The 13,535-nt window shown below is 43.9% G+C and overlaps 1 protein-coding gene across 2 annotated transcripts in view; it reads right to left on the reverse strand.

Moving 5' to 3' along the window:
- Positions 1–209: 209 nt before the first annotated feature.
- JARID2 (jumonji and AT-rich interaction domain containing 2) overlaps positions 210–13,535 on the reverse strand; it is a 167,615-nt gene continuing 154,289 nt past the window's right edge. The window contains exons 15-18 of one of the 2 annotated variants that reach the window (XM_066579388.1): positions 13,151–13,281; positions 9,547–9,760; positions 7,582–7,689; positions 210–1,089 (exon numbers count right to left, since the gene is read on the reverse strand). In XM_066579388.1, coding sequence (XP_066435485.1) covers positions 913–1,089; positions 7,582–7,689; positions 9,547–9,760; positions 13,151–13,281 — 630 coding nt within the window. In that variant the 3' untranslated portion in view covers positions 210–912. The remainder of the gene's footprint in view (positions 1,090–7,581; positions 7,690–9,546; positions 9,761–13,150; positions 13,282–13,535) is intronic. The other variant, XM_066579389.1, reaches the window with a different exon arrangement.

Consider the following 13,535-nt stretch of genomic DNA (forward strand, 5'->3'; position numbering starts at 1 on the left):
TTCCTTATGAAATCAGGCACAGTTTATATATCCCTCCCCCCCACCCCCCCACACCCAACCAACCCCCCTCCAAACGTGACTTCTGCCAGGAAGGCATTGCTTGAGTTCATTTGCTTCTTCTTCTCCTTGAACTGATGCATAGAAATGTGCTGGTAACAGAGAACCATTTCCAAGTCTCAGCGTTTTGCCTCTGGTTTTGTTTTCAGAAAAAAAAAAAAAAAAGTCCATCAGCTGCCAAACTATCCTCCGGTTTAAAAAATTTTTTGTGTGTTTTGTTGTTTTTTTTTATTTTAACCTTTTAAGTTAATTATATTTTAGACCCCAGTTTTAAAAAAATTACAAAAAATTCATCTTGCACGTGACAGAATGAGACATAGCCAAGAAAAAGCAGATATTGTTCAAGTTTCGATTTAGTTTTTTGTTTAGTTTTTTTTTCCTCTGGAAAAAAACTGCTCCCCTGACTGGATAAAAGAAATACGAAGAAGAAAAAAAAACACTTTAAAACTTATTAAAAATGTTTTTAAAAGCCTTTTTCACACACACACTGTTGTCAAGGAAGGCTTTCTGTATAGAATTCAGTCTATGGGGTCGGCAGAAAAAAAAATTTGAAAATTAAAAAACACAGACTGCCCCTCTTAGACTGCCGTAAAACAGTGACTAGACTGCAGTGTTGAAAGTCGTGACTGCAGTGTCTACATACAAAACAAATAAAATCAAACAGTTTAATGCTAAAACAAAGTTACTTCTCTAAAAACCAGAAGAAACAAAAAAAAAAAATCTTCATAGAGCTAGTGCAAAGACAGCCTGCATTCTACAGCAAGTACTCCAAACTATGGTAGAATTACAAAATAAAAATATATATTTATATATATATATATTTATATGATCAGAGAACTGAGAGGGTTGGCATCTTCAGGATGAAGCACTTTTGGACAAACTGATGGATGAAAGTCTGGAGCATGGCACATCGAGTGTGGCTCTCTTCCTTGGTCCCCTTTTTGGTGTACATTTAACCAGACAGTTCTCAATGCTGTTGTTTATACCAGTCCCTTTCCCACAGATCTGATTGACAAGATTTATTATTTGTTCCTGGAAGGAAAACGGAAATCATTAAAAACAGGCAATCGGATACATTACGCAACCAATAGTAACATCTCTGGCATTCCATATCTGCACTCCAGTTTGTAGCACGGTGGCACAAGGTTAATCGTTACACTACAGAATCCAGATCTACCCACAAAGCACTGCAGAATGGTTTTCCCCATGAGTCAATGGTTGTACATTACTTATGATATGCCCTCGTCAACACCCACGAGAACCACCAACCTTTGTGAGAAACAGCACTGCCCTCTACCAAGTGGTATGCCAATGCAGCCCCAGGCACATGAATAGGGTTCCTTTACGAGTACCTACACAGCACTGGGAGTCCCCTTAAGGACCAGGGTGTTTTGGTCCAAAAGGGCCAGACACTTTTTAGGGATTTTACAGCCCTATTTTTTTTTCTTCGGCTACCAAAATTATTTTTGCTGCGCTTTTCTCCCCCGTGACATTAAGGGCTATTTTTTTTAGATCTTTTTTCACTGATTTTCCTTTTAGTTGTATTGGGGATAAAAAGCTACAAAAAAACAAAACAAAATGTTTTAATTTATAGGTTTTTTTTTTGTTTGTTTTTTTAAATTAGTATAGTCAGTCTAAAACAAAGTACAGGAATGGGTTCCTCATTTTGTTTGACATATAATTTGTATACCTTGGGATTACAGGACGCACATGGCGATGGTTTAGGTTGGTGTCAGCAGTGGGTCATTTTCTTTTTTATATATTTTAATTTTATTCTGTATTTTATTTTATAACTATTTTTTTTTTACCTCTGGGGGTCATTCACATTGGCTTTTTGTTTTTTAATTTCACACTTTTCCACTGTAACTGGGGCTTCCATAGGAGCTGCAGTTATAGTAAAAGAAACATCCCCCTAGTCTGACAGTAGTTGCTAACACAGCTGAGCACCCAGTCGTCATTCACTACATAACACTCAATGACTGATAAGTAGAGATGAGCAATTACTCGAGCATTGCCCTTAGCGAGTACCTGCCCACTTGGAAGAAAAGGTTCGGCTGCCGGAGGTGGGGGAGAGCGGGGAGGAACGGAGGGGAGATCGCTCACTCTCCCCCCCCCCCCCCCCGCTCCCCCTGCTCCCTGCCGCAACTCACCTCTCATCCTCCGGCAGCCGAACCTTTTCTTCCGAGCGGGCAGGTACTTGCTAAGGACAAAGCTCGATCGAGCAATTGTCCTTAGCGAGTATGCTTGCTCATCTCTACTGATAAGTAGTCTGCAAGAGAGAAGGCAAAAGCGGTTAAAAACTGCTTCTGCCTTCTCCTCCAGGACCTTGGCTGTGACTAACAGCAGAGGACCTGATCTGCTACATCGCAGGAGCTTTAATCCCGTGCTGTATTTTTACTACAACTGGGATTAAAGCCCAGAACCAAGGGTCTTAAATTTATGATGCTTAGTCCTTAATGGGTCAGTGATCAGACAATTAGGGCATATCCCAGTAAAACACTGCCAATGCCTATAATGGGAAACCCTTTTAAGGCTGATTTCACACGCCGTGTTTTTATAGAAAAAAAACACAATTTTTGTGACAGTTTTGATGCAGTTTTTGAGCCAAAGCCAGAAGTGGATCCAGCAGGAAGGAGTAGTAGAAGTCCTTCCTTTATTTTTTCCATTTCCATTGAACCCATTTTTGGCTTTAGCTCAAAAACTGCATAAATAGCTTTTTTTTTTTCAAAAGAAAAAAAACAAAACACTGAAACCATCCTACAAATAATATACACCTTGAAATACATACATGATTCAATGTCCTATAAGTTTGTTAAATCTGGTCAAACGTTAAAGGGTTGTCCAGGAAATTTAAAAAAAAAAAACTGACGAAAATGCAGTTTACATAGTACTTTAAACCAATCCCGGCACCCCTTTAGACATATGTAACCACTTATTTTGGCTAAGGCACAATCACTGAGGGAAATAAAATGACTGCCGGCAGGTAAATGAACCCGTCCTACTCCTACAGGAAGGTGGGTTGTGTCAGATGAGAGAGCTGAAGAGCAATCTAAGCTCTCCTTCCTGCTATGACTGTCACTAATCATCCCGAGTTAGAAGGCTATCGTTTCTCCTTAGGCAGAGCACCTAGTAGGTGTGAGGACTTATAAGGCCATTCATGGTCCTCTGGGAAACTTATACAAATGTAAAAGATGAAACCATACATACCTCTGCAGCAGCACCTTTTTAAAAAAAAAAAAAAAAAAATTGAAATCAATGGGGAAAAACTGAATTGCTTAATTCCGCTTTTCTGCTCCAAAAACGGGCCAGAGAGATGGAAAGCCCTAACGTAGATGTGAATGAACCCCGAGCGTGGCAGCCCTGTATCTTGGAGGATCATGGACACAGCTGAGGTGTTATCCCGGCTGTGATATTCCTACATTATCCTGCCGGTTTCTCTCTCGGGCTATTACTAGTATATGGGATGATTAGTGGCAGGTAGAGATGAGCCAGTATACTCGCTAAGGTACATTACTCGAGCGAGTAGTGCCTTAGCCGAGTATCTCCCCGCTCGTCTCTAAAGATTCGGCGGCCGGCGCTGATGACAGGTGAGTTGCGGCGGGGAGAGAGATCTCCCCTCCGTTCCTCCCCACAGCTCCCCGCCCCCCGAATCTTTAGAGACGAGTGGGGAGATATTCGGCTAAGGCACTACTCGCTCGAGTAATGTGCCTTAGAGAGTATACTCGCTCATCTCTAGTGGCAGGCCAAGTAAAGGAGAGTTTCCAAAGGTCTTCAGCTCTCCGCCCCGATGCAACGTGTGTTTATTTATGCAATGGTGGACATTTTTATTCGCCAATGATTGTCCCTTAGCTAAAACAAATGGTTTGAAATGACTGAAAGTATTTAAGGATCTATTTCTATAGTATGGTTTCTACTGTGTTATGGTGCTCATACAGCAACATCACTTGCGTCCAGGTAGGTATTTCTTATACTTACCGGCTCCCTGATCCAGCGCTGTCACCCCTGAAAGTCACTGCGGACCATGCAGCTGGGCTGCAGGCTACATGCTGTGTGCGCACACTCCCATTGATTGCTATGGGAGTGCGCATGTACAGCATGCAGCCAGCAGTATGGCTGCGCGGTCCGTGCTGATTTTTGGCAGTGACAGTGATTGATCGAGGAGCTGGGTGAAAAATACTTTCTGCACTCCAGGGAACCAGCCATATGAGCACTATAGCTTAGTTTATTGTGCTTCTATCTGGTGACAGGTTCCCTTCAATTTCCTGGACAACCCCTTTAAGAGCCGGTTTACACAGACCATCCGTCAGATGCAAAAGCGCCCAACAGCTGTCCCAGCAATACTCTGTCCTGTGATTTTACACAGCAGCACCGATTGCTCAGTGAATGGAGGTGGAGTGGGGACGGGGATTGTTCACCCCGCCTGCCTCCATTCACAGTAAACAGGCAGTCGTTGATAGATGACAGACTGCCTGTTGACACGGGTCTGAGTGTCATTTGATTTTTATTTTATTTTGGGAACTTGTATTTTAGGTTTAGTGGTTCTATAAATGTTGGCTTCCATTCTAGATCTCCATCTACATCCTACCTTACTTTGCAGTTAAGTACAAAGGGAATCAAATTACTCACTTTTCACTCCGGGAAGGCAGTAAGTACCTTGTACACATTTCACTAAAAGCCCGAGTCTGGGAGTGGGGGTTAAGGTTTCTTCTTGTGGAGAGCACCACAAGGGTGTAGGGACACTTAGGCCATGCAATGCTTCCTGGGAAAAAGCTATGCAAATGAGCAATGGAATAATGCTCCACAGGGTCACCTATTCGGTTGGATATTGACTAACAGCATAGCTACCATTCTATTAACAGGCCTATGAAGGGATAGAAGCCAAACCAGAATATCCATGTACATAAAGGATTTGTGCCACCTTGTGGTCTACCCCAAAACTACAGGCAAGTATTTTTAGAACAATATCTAGACTTGGCCATACGCATTAGATCAGTCCGGCTAGGTTCACACTCACATTTTTGGGTATGGTAGATTCAATATATTTCTATGGGGCTCTGATGCTTTCAGATGTGCCTGACAGATAATTACCTCCCTCATCCTATAGCCATGTGCATGCAGGAAGACGAGATTCCAGCATTAATGTGTATGGGAGGATTTAATCCCAGATCTATCTAAGCAAAGCTAAACATAATATCAGCACTTATTATTCTTAGAGTATTTTTTTTTTCACGTAACACAAGATTTATTTAAAAGAGTTGTCTTATCAGAGATGACAACTTTCAGAATGTGGGTTTTACCAGGGAAATCTACAGCTAGCCAGGTATTTCCCTGCAGGGAAAATGTATTATTACATGGTGGATATTCACATACTTGTCAGCCCCTTTAACCCTTTCCAATCCACTGTCTGACGTCTTAAGACATTATGATTTAAGGCTGTACAGCTCCGATGTTGGAAGACGTCCGTCGGGGTTCTCTTACTGTATATTGCCAGCCTCTCTGCTGTCGGAGCCTATCCAATGTGTCACCTCATGCAGTACTGGCTTTAGCCAGCAGATAGCGCCATTGTATAACGGCAGAAAAAGAGTAAGCCCCGTAGGAAAACCAGGCTACAAATTGGATTGGAAAGGGTTAATTACAGCAAAAACAGGTTTATGTCCATGTAACAACTGATCTATGTATACACTCATTGACAAAAAGAATAGGAGTTGTTGGAATTAGATGAAACTTTCTCAGTGTGATTGTAACGCTGAAACAAGATGTGATACAGGCGTGCATGGAGGCTCTAGTACCCTGTTGTACCACCTCTAGCTTGGATACAAGATATAATACGGGCGGGCATGGAGGCTCTAGTACCCTGTTGTATCACCTCTAGCTTGGATACAAGATGTGATACAGGCAGGCATGGAGGCTCTAGTACCCTGTTGTACTCCCCCTAGCTTGGATACAAGATATAATACGGGCGGGCATGGAGGCTCTAATACCATGTTGTACCACCTCTAGCTTGGATACAAGATGTGATACAGGCAGGCATGGAGGCTCTAGTACCCTGTTGTACCACCTCTAGCTGGGGTGCAAGATGTGATACAGGTAGGCATGGAGGCTCTAGTACCCACCCTGTTTTAGCGTCTCTAGCTTGGATACAAGATGTCATACGGGCGGGCATGGAGGCTCTAGTACTCTGTTGTATTGCCTCTACCTGGGATGCAAGATGTGATACGGGCGGGCATGCAGGCTCTAGTACCCTGTTGTACCGCCTCTAGCTTGGATACACAATGAGATACAGGTCAGCCATGGAGGCTCTAGAATCCTGTTGGGCTGCCTCTAAGCTTGGATACATGATGAGATATACTCAGCCATGGAGGCATACAGGATCTGTATGTTGTCTTGTAGCACACTTGCCCACAGATGTTTCACCTGGGCCTGTAGATTATGCGCACATGAAGATAGCAAAAACTGTCCGATAAATGCTCAGCCGGCATTAAATCTGCTTACTGGGCGGGCCAAAGAAGTGTGGCAACCTGGCAGAGGCATTCCTGGGAAACTTTAGCTGTGTGCGGCTGAGCATTATCCTGACATATGAAAGTTGGAAGCTGCCATGAATGGAACACATGTGACCGCAGGATTTCCAGCATATTGCTGAGTTGTTACGTGTCCCTCGTACCACTACCAGGGGTGACCAGCTGTCATATGCAATGGCCCCCAAGACCATCACACCAGCAGGGGGCATTGTGCTGCGCCACAGCAAAGTGAGGATTCAACCGCTGACCATGAGGTCTCCAGACTCAAACAGAATCGTTGTCGGCTCCCGAAGAGAACTTGGAATTCGTTGCTAAAGATGATACAGTTTCAGTCCGTAACAGTTGCTCACGACCCCGCTGCAAATAAAGGTGACGGTGCGGTGGTGTTAATGGCAGGAAACGTAATGGGTGCTATGACACCAAATTTCCTTCTGTTAAGCACCTGGAAGTTTTCCGGGCAGAGACGGATCTGTAGTGAATGTCCACCATCCATGGATCTGCCCTGCGCTTGTTAGCGGATTAAATGATCCTCTCTACTGGCAGTCTGTCTGGGCTGCCCAAAGCCTGTTCGCTGTGTCTGTGTAACCTCATGTAACCACCACTCCCAGCACTTCCTAACCATTTGGTCAGAACAGACTACATGGCGGGCAATTCATCGAAATGGCCATCCTGCTTCTCACTCCAATGATGTGCCCCTCTCAAAGCCTGATAACTGGGCACAATGTCTTCAAGTGCGTCACAGAAGGTCTAGTAGTCAACGATCTCTCAACAAAAGGTCCACTACGCAAAAGTAGCTTCTGAGAGGCTTTCTATAGAACAACTAAGAAAGTACTTTTAGAGCCTCTGGTGACACGACGCAATATCTGATCAGACCTCAAGTGTAATCATTTATACATATCAGACAAAAATGAGTTTTGAAGCAATGTGATCTTGATGCATTATTTTTTTTGTCAACGTGTTTACAATAGATAATCCGGTTTACTAGCAATAAAGTGAATCAACTAACCTCATCGTAGCGATACATCAGCTTTAACCCTCGACACGACTTCTGCTTCTCCACGTGACGCAGCGCACACTCCAGGCAGAACACGACATTCTCATTCTCTTGTACCACCTGAAAGAACATAAAGCGGATGATCCTATTAGACGAGAACACCACTCCGCGAGTATAAAGCAGTAAATAGAGCCAGAACTGAAACAACTACATAATCTCATTGAGGTGGAGGTTAAATAGTGATTGTACGCAGTAATTATATTACATACTGGAGGATGCCCGCCAGTGCACATTGCTCTAATGGATGATACAACATGAAGAAGTGGCCTGTGTGGCAGTAACAAACCCAGTAATTTGAGTCCCTTTGTACCAACAGCAGAGTAAGGCAGGCCGTAGATGGACATCCAGAATGGAAATCAATGTTCAAAGGGCCACTAAAACCTAAAATACAAGTTGGTCTAAAATAAGAAAGTGCCTGGTAACAGTTACAAAGTATATGTAAAAGTGTCCATATCATGACACAGTGTGTAACTTTGTCAGATATTTGCAAGTTAGCGCTAAGTAGGGATGAGCGAGTATACTCGCTAAGGCACTACTCGCTCGAGTATTGTGCTTTAGCCGAGTATCTCCCTGCTCGTCACTGAAGATGCGGGGGCCGGCGCGGGGCAGGGAGCTGCGGGGGAGAGCGGGGAGGAACAGAGGGGAGATCTCTCTCTCCCGCCCACTCTCCCCTACTCCTCGCCGCGACTCACCTGTCAGCTGCGGCGGCTCCCGAATCTTCAGGGACGAGCAGGGAGATACTCGGCTAAAGCTCATTACTCGAGCAAGTAGTGCTTTAGCGAGTATACTCGCTCATCCCTAGCGCTAAGCCATTTCAGGCGGTTTAAAGTTCAGCTTAAGGCGGTTTTCTTGGGAGAACTTGAGGATGACCAAGCTTGGGAGAAAACCATCAGGATGACCAAGCTTGGGAAGAGAGGATATAAAAGTGTGACCAGTGACCACAATTAAACGATCTATAGGGAAAACGATCACATAATCCCTTAACACACAAATCCCACTGAAGATGGAGACACCTGATTATATTTCAATGGTATATAAAAAGTCTCTCATCATACCAATGAACAGGAGAATACCCCTCTCTGCTCGCTAACGTCACTACGTGGATTTGTGAAGCGTGAGGACAGCATTGTGATATGCCAACTGCCAGCAGTTACGAATTATTAAAGTGCCACCTTCATGAACGGACAAGTCAATGCTAAAAATGGATATGGTGAGACCAGCCTGTAACGCGTGGGGTATCGCTATAAAGGATTTGGTATGAACCCATACTTCATCAATTCGTCGCTTGTGAATTTGAAAGTCAGCAAGACGAAGGGTGCCGGAAATACTGATAAAAAAGGAAACTTTCAGCTTAGGCAAGAGTCAGTTCTCCAAAAGTCTGGTGAATACAACTGATGGACAAGTCATCCTCTTGGTTTTAACCCTTTGCAATCCAATTTTGGATTCAGGGTTTCCTAGGGGGCTTTCTCTTTCTGCCATTATACAATGGCACCATCTGCTGGCTAGAGCTAGTACTGCGGTATGGGACATGCTGGAGAGGCCCCTGACAACAGAGCGGCCAGCAATATACAGTAAGAATACCCTGACGAACGTCTTCCGACATCGGAGCTGTACAGCCTTTAATCAGAATGTCTTCAGACGTTAGACAGTGGATTGGAAATGGTTAAAGGCATAATTAGGAACTACAATGTATATGGAAACACGTATAACATGTATACTGGAGATCACATGCGACCAAAGAGCACAAGAAGCCCTAATATTTACAACAGCATCGTATACCAAACTGCAGTCCGCCATGTTAATTCTCACCTTGGAAGTAATGTGCCACTGTGAATATAATTATTGCATGTTCTCTATAGAGAAAGGCATTGTACTACACATTTCAGTGATGAATACATAGATAAGAGAAGTACTGACCCCGCCAATACCAAATGTACTCTTGCTCACCATGGAAAGGTAGCACAAATGCTGGCAAATCTGGCATCTTCTCTCGGACGTTTCGAACTGCAGCCACTTGCGAGGTTTTTTCTTCCCATCTAACGATGAGTTGCTGGTGTCATGGCTCCCATAGCGTGCAGAAGAATGAAGGCCGGCCTCAAAGAGTTCCTTTCTCTGCCTCAACTCTGTATCCCTGTGAAACAAAAGACCAAGTCAGAAACTGCACAGCGCATCACTCGACTCTAATTACAGTAAGCTCTTCTACAGCGCTGTAATGAGGGTTAAGTGATAAGAACCTTCTTGACCTTCATAAGGGAATTCAGTGGTCAAATGCAAAATACATGGTATACATTGTGAAAATTGTGGTTCCTTTCACAACACCCCCTTTCCTCCATCATTAAGCAGATATGGGGGTGATCTAGAGGACCCACTCTGCAGGTAAAAGTAGTGCAGCCCGGGTTTCATAGTCATGGCATAAATCGAATCATCACGGTTCCGATTATGCTTTATGAACTTCGTCTCCACGTGGAAATGCTGTTTAGATCAAAACTAGCCATTTTGATGAAACCAGTTCTCCAGAGGGACTTTCCACATATAGTATTCAACTCAAATATATAGTTACGGATAAGGATCATCAACCACCACCGCAGGAGCTACATAGTAGACAAAAGATACAGCATTAAACAATCAGGACACCAAGTCAAGGTTGTGAAGGATGGAAGGATCACTTGAGGATGGCTTTTGTGAGGTCAGTGCTGGAGTATCTACTTGGCCAGTAAAAAACTGTGCTATGTCCTTCCACATCACAGAGCATCTGTAAGACTACTCTTCAGATGTGAAGCCTTGCCAGCTTTTGGTAAAACAAAGTCCCATTCCATAGTAGATGTGAAGCTGTCCAATAACAGAGGGTGAGGATAGTCTCGACAAAGGCTGGGCGAATTGGCATAAAATTAAAAGCTTCATTTTTATTTCAATCTTTCCGCAATTTTTCATTTTAATCTCAATTAAATTCTTGTTTTTTTTGCTAACAAATAAAAGCTAAAATTACAAAGAAACCATTTTTATTTCCATAAGGGAATTGCATCCATAGCAATTTCCTAAAGTGTACCTATTTTCCTTCCCCTCTCATTTACTGCTTTTTGCATCTTCCCCATTTTTTTCTAAGGCTCTACTGCTTGCAATCCACTTTCAGGGATGGGAGTGTGGAGCAAACCTAGCATTCTGCCAGTAGTTCCCTGTCCTGACTTCTTTGCCCTTCCTTCCCATGCTACATTGTCTCTGGTACAATCAGCAGGTAGGCAGTATCTGAATGCCCACCCACACTGCTTTCCTAGGATAATCAGTAGAGTTGAGCGAACGTACTCTGCCGAGCTTGATGCTCGTTCGAGTATTAGCATACTCAATGGTGTTTGTTACTCGAGCAAGCATCAAGCAATGTTCGACCCCGGCCCAGTTTTTGGCTCCACCCCGCTGTGACGAGAGAGAGAGAGGGAGGGAGGGACGAGCAGAGGGAGAGGGAGGGAGGGGGAGAGGGAGGGAGGAGGAGAGGGAGGGGGAGAGAGGGAGAGAGAGAAAGAAGCTCGGGACATGGCATCTCACATACAAAAATGCTCGGGTCTCCCATTGTAGTCAATTTTACGAAAAACTCGACTCGAATAACGTGGACCCGAGCATTTGAGTGCTCGCTCATCTCCAATAATCAGGCATTTAGAGACATTCTGATATAGTGGATTAGTAAATAAACACGCACTGTGACAGCCACTTCAAACATGATCTACAATGGCAAAGCACCATTTTTAATGCAAGCGTATATTACAGTAATGTCACAAGCTAGTAGACGAGCATAAGGTGTCTGTAAAGTTAGTGCCCCTTTAACAAATACCGTTTATCAGAATTGAATGGGACAATATTGATACTTTGTAATAATCAAGGAATTGCTGAGTATGCAATTTCCTTATGTAAAAAAATGGGGTACAAACTTTGGTTATATACACAAAGGATGGGGTTCCACTCTCCCCTGCGACCCAGCACCCCATGTACTATCCTCACTGCCAGTCATCACAGTCTCCATATACAGAAGCTCCATATTCCCACGCCTTATCCACACAACTGTTTTCTCATGTACGGTGCAGTTCTGTACAGAAAAATAATGAGGCGGCAGAAAGTACAGGAATCAAACATAGCACTGATTGGCTGAGCCTCAACCAATCAATGCTAGCCTTGTATACGGCATGAACATAGAGCCTTGCCTTTTTAAAAAAAGCAAATAGTACTTTGTTCAAAAGTGTCTTGAACTCTGCACTGTTATCTTCGTAGCATATATACAGTATATAAATATACACACACACACACACACACTGATACATATATACACACATATGACTATGTGTGTGTGTCAAGTTATACAAAGAGTACAGAAAATCCAATACTGTGGATATGGCTGGGAATATAAGGGTATGTTTACATGTAGCGGAAATGCTGCGGAAATTCCGCAGTGTAGAATTTCGCAGCATTTCCGCATCGAAAACAGAGTCAAAATCCGCACCGTCAGGTGATGCGGAAGTGACCGGTGACGCTGCGTTCACTAGAGGCCGCCGGGTGCCCGATGACGGAAGCGCCGAGAACGTGAAGACTTCGGAGGAACGCTGCATTTTCTGAAATCAGCTGCAGATGCGCATCCGATTTCGAGTCAAAATCCGCACCATTGGTACGGATTTTGACTCTGTCTCTTTTGCGGAAATGCTACAGAATTTTCCGCTGTGGAAAATCTGCAGCATTTCTGCTACGTGTAAACACACCCGAAAGCTGGAAATAAAAAGCTAACATACACTGTTAAATAGAATTAACCAAGTTATCCCAAAATTTAACTCACCTGTGATAGTGTGCGAGTGTTAGCCCAAACCCACCCATCATTTATAGAAGTTAGCACTTCAGGTTAAAAAAAAAAAAATAGGCATCACCAATCCCTCTATATAGTGGGAAGAGAGATACCCAGCAATGGACAAGAGGAGTCCATTGGATCGTAGGCAAGCTGAACTTTAGGCTAGGTTCACCCGGGGCGGATTTGCCGCGGATTTTCAGTGTCGATCTGCTGCACAGAAAATCCATGGCATTCATAGTAGCAGCGAAGTGCATGAGATTTTGAAAATCTCAACCATAAGCTGCGGAAGCAATCCGCACAAAACCCGTGTGGAAATTGACATGCGGTGCAGAATTTCATTCCGCAGCATGTGAATTGTATCGCCGTTTCCGCTTGTGGAATTCACCTCTTCTCAAAGAGGCGGTGAATTGCGCATAAAAATAAGTGGTAAAACTCCATGTCAAAATCCGCACCAAATAGTTTGAGGCGGACTTTGCGCTGCTGATCTGCTGCAGAGTGTCCGCTGAGGACATCCCGCAGCTAATCCGCCCCGTGTGAACCCCAGCCTTACTGCTCACTAAATACAATTCAGAGAACCTCACCCTACAGCTAAGTATGAAGCTGCTGGTGAAGTTCACCTTAAACAAAGTTACTTGAATTGTACAATGTGAAACGAGTTCAAGCTGCAGACCCATCACGCAGTCCATAAGTCTTCTACATTACCTGAGCTCTCCGAGCAGTGAAGAAATGATACTCAGAGTTGGGCTGTTCTCCTTTTTAGCTTCGGCTGTTGCAATCTGATACAATAACTTCTCCATAGAGAACGGTTTTGCTATGTGACGACGTTTCATTTCCTGATGAAATAGAAAGAATTGTAAATTGAAGCAGACGTGCTAGTGCAAGTGATTAGGGCAGTTAGAAGAGCGGGGTTTGATGCGGTTCTATATGGCCGTGACCCATGTAAGGCTTAATTCAGAGAAAAGATGGTAGATATGTTGCTTGTGTATTAACGCTACTGTACCGGGCTAAGGATGGTTTCACAACTGCGTTGAGGTTCCTGCTTCGTTTGGGGAGCAGGAAAAAGGAATCTGCGCGACCAAGTGCCTCA

The sequence above is a fragment of the Eleutherodactylus coqui genome, chromosome 9 (assembly GCF_035609145.1).
Source record: "Eleutherodactylus coqui strain aEleCoq1 chromosome 9, aEleCoq1.hap1, whole genome shotgun sequence".
In the NCBI taxonomy this organism is placed as follows: domain Eukaryota; kingdom Metazoa; phylum Chordata; class Amphibia; order Anura; family Eleutherodactylidae; genus Eleutherodactylus; species Eleutherodactylus coqui.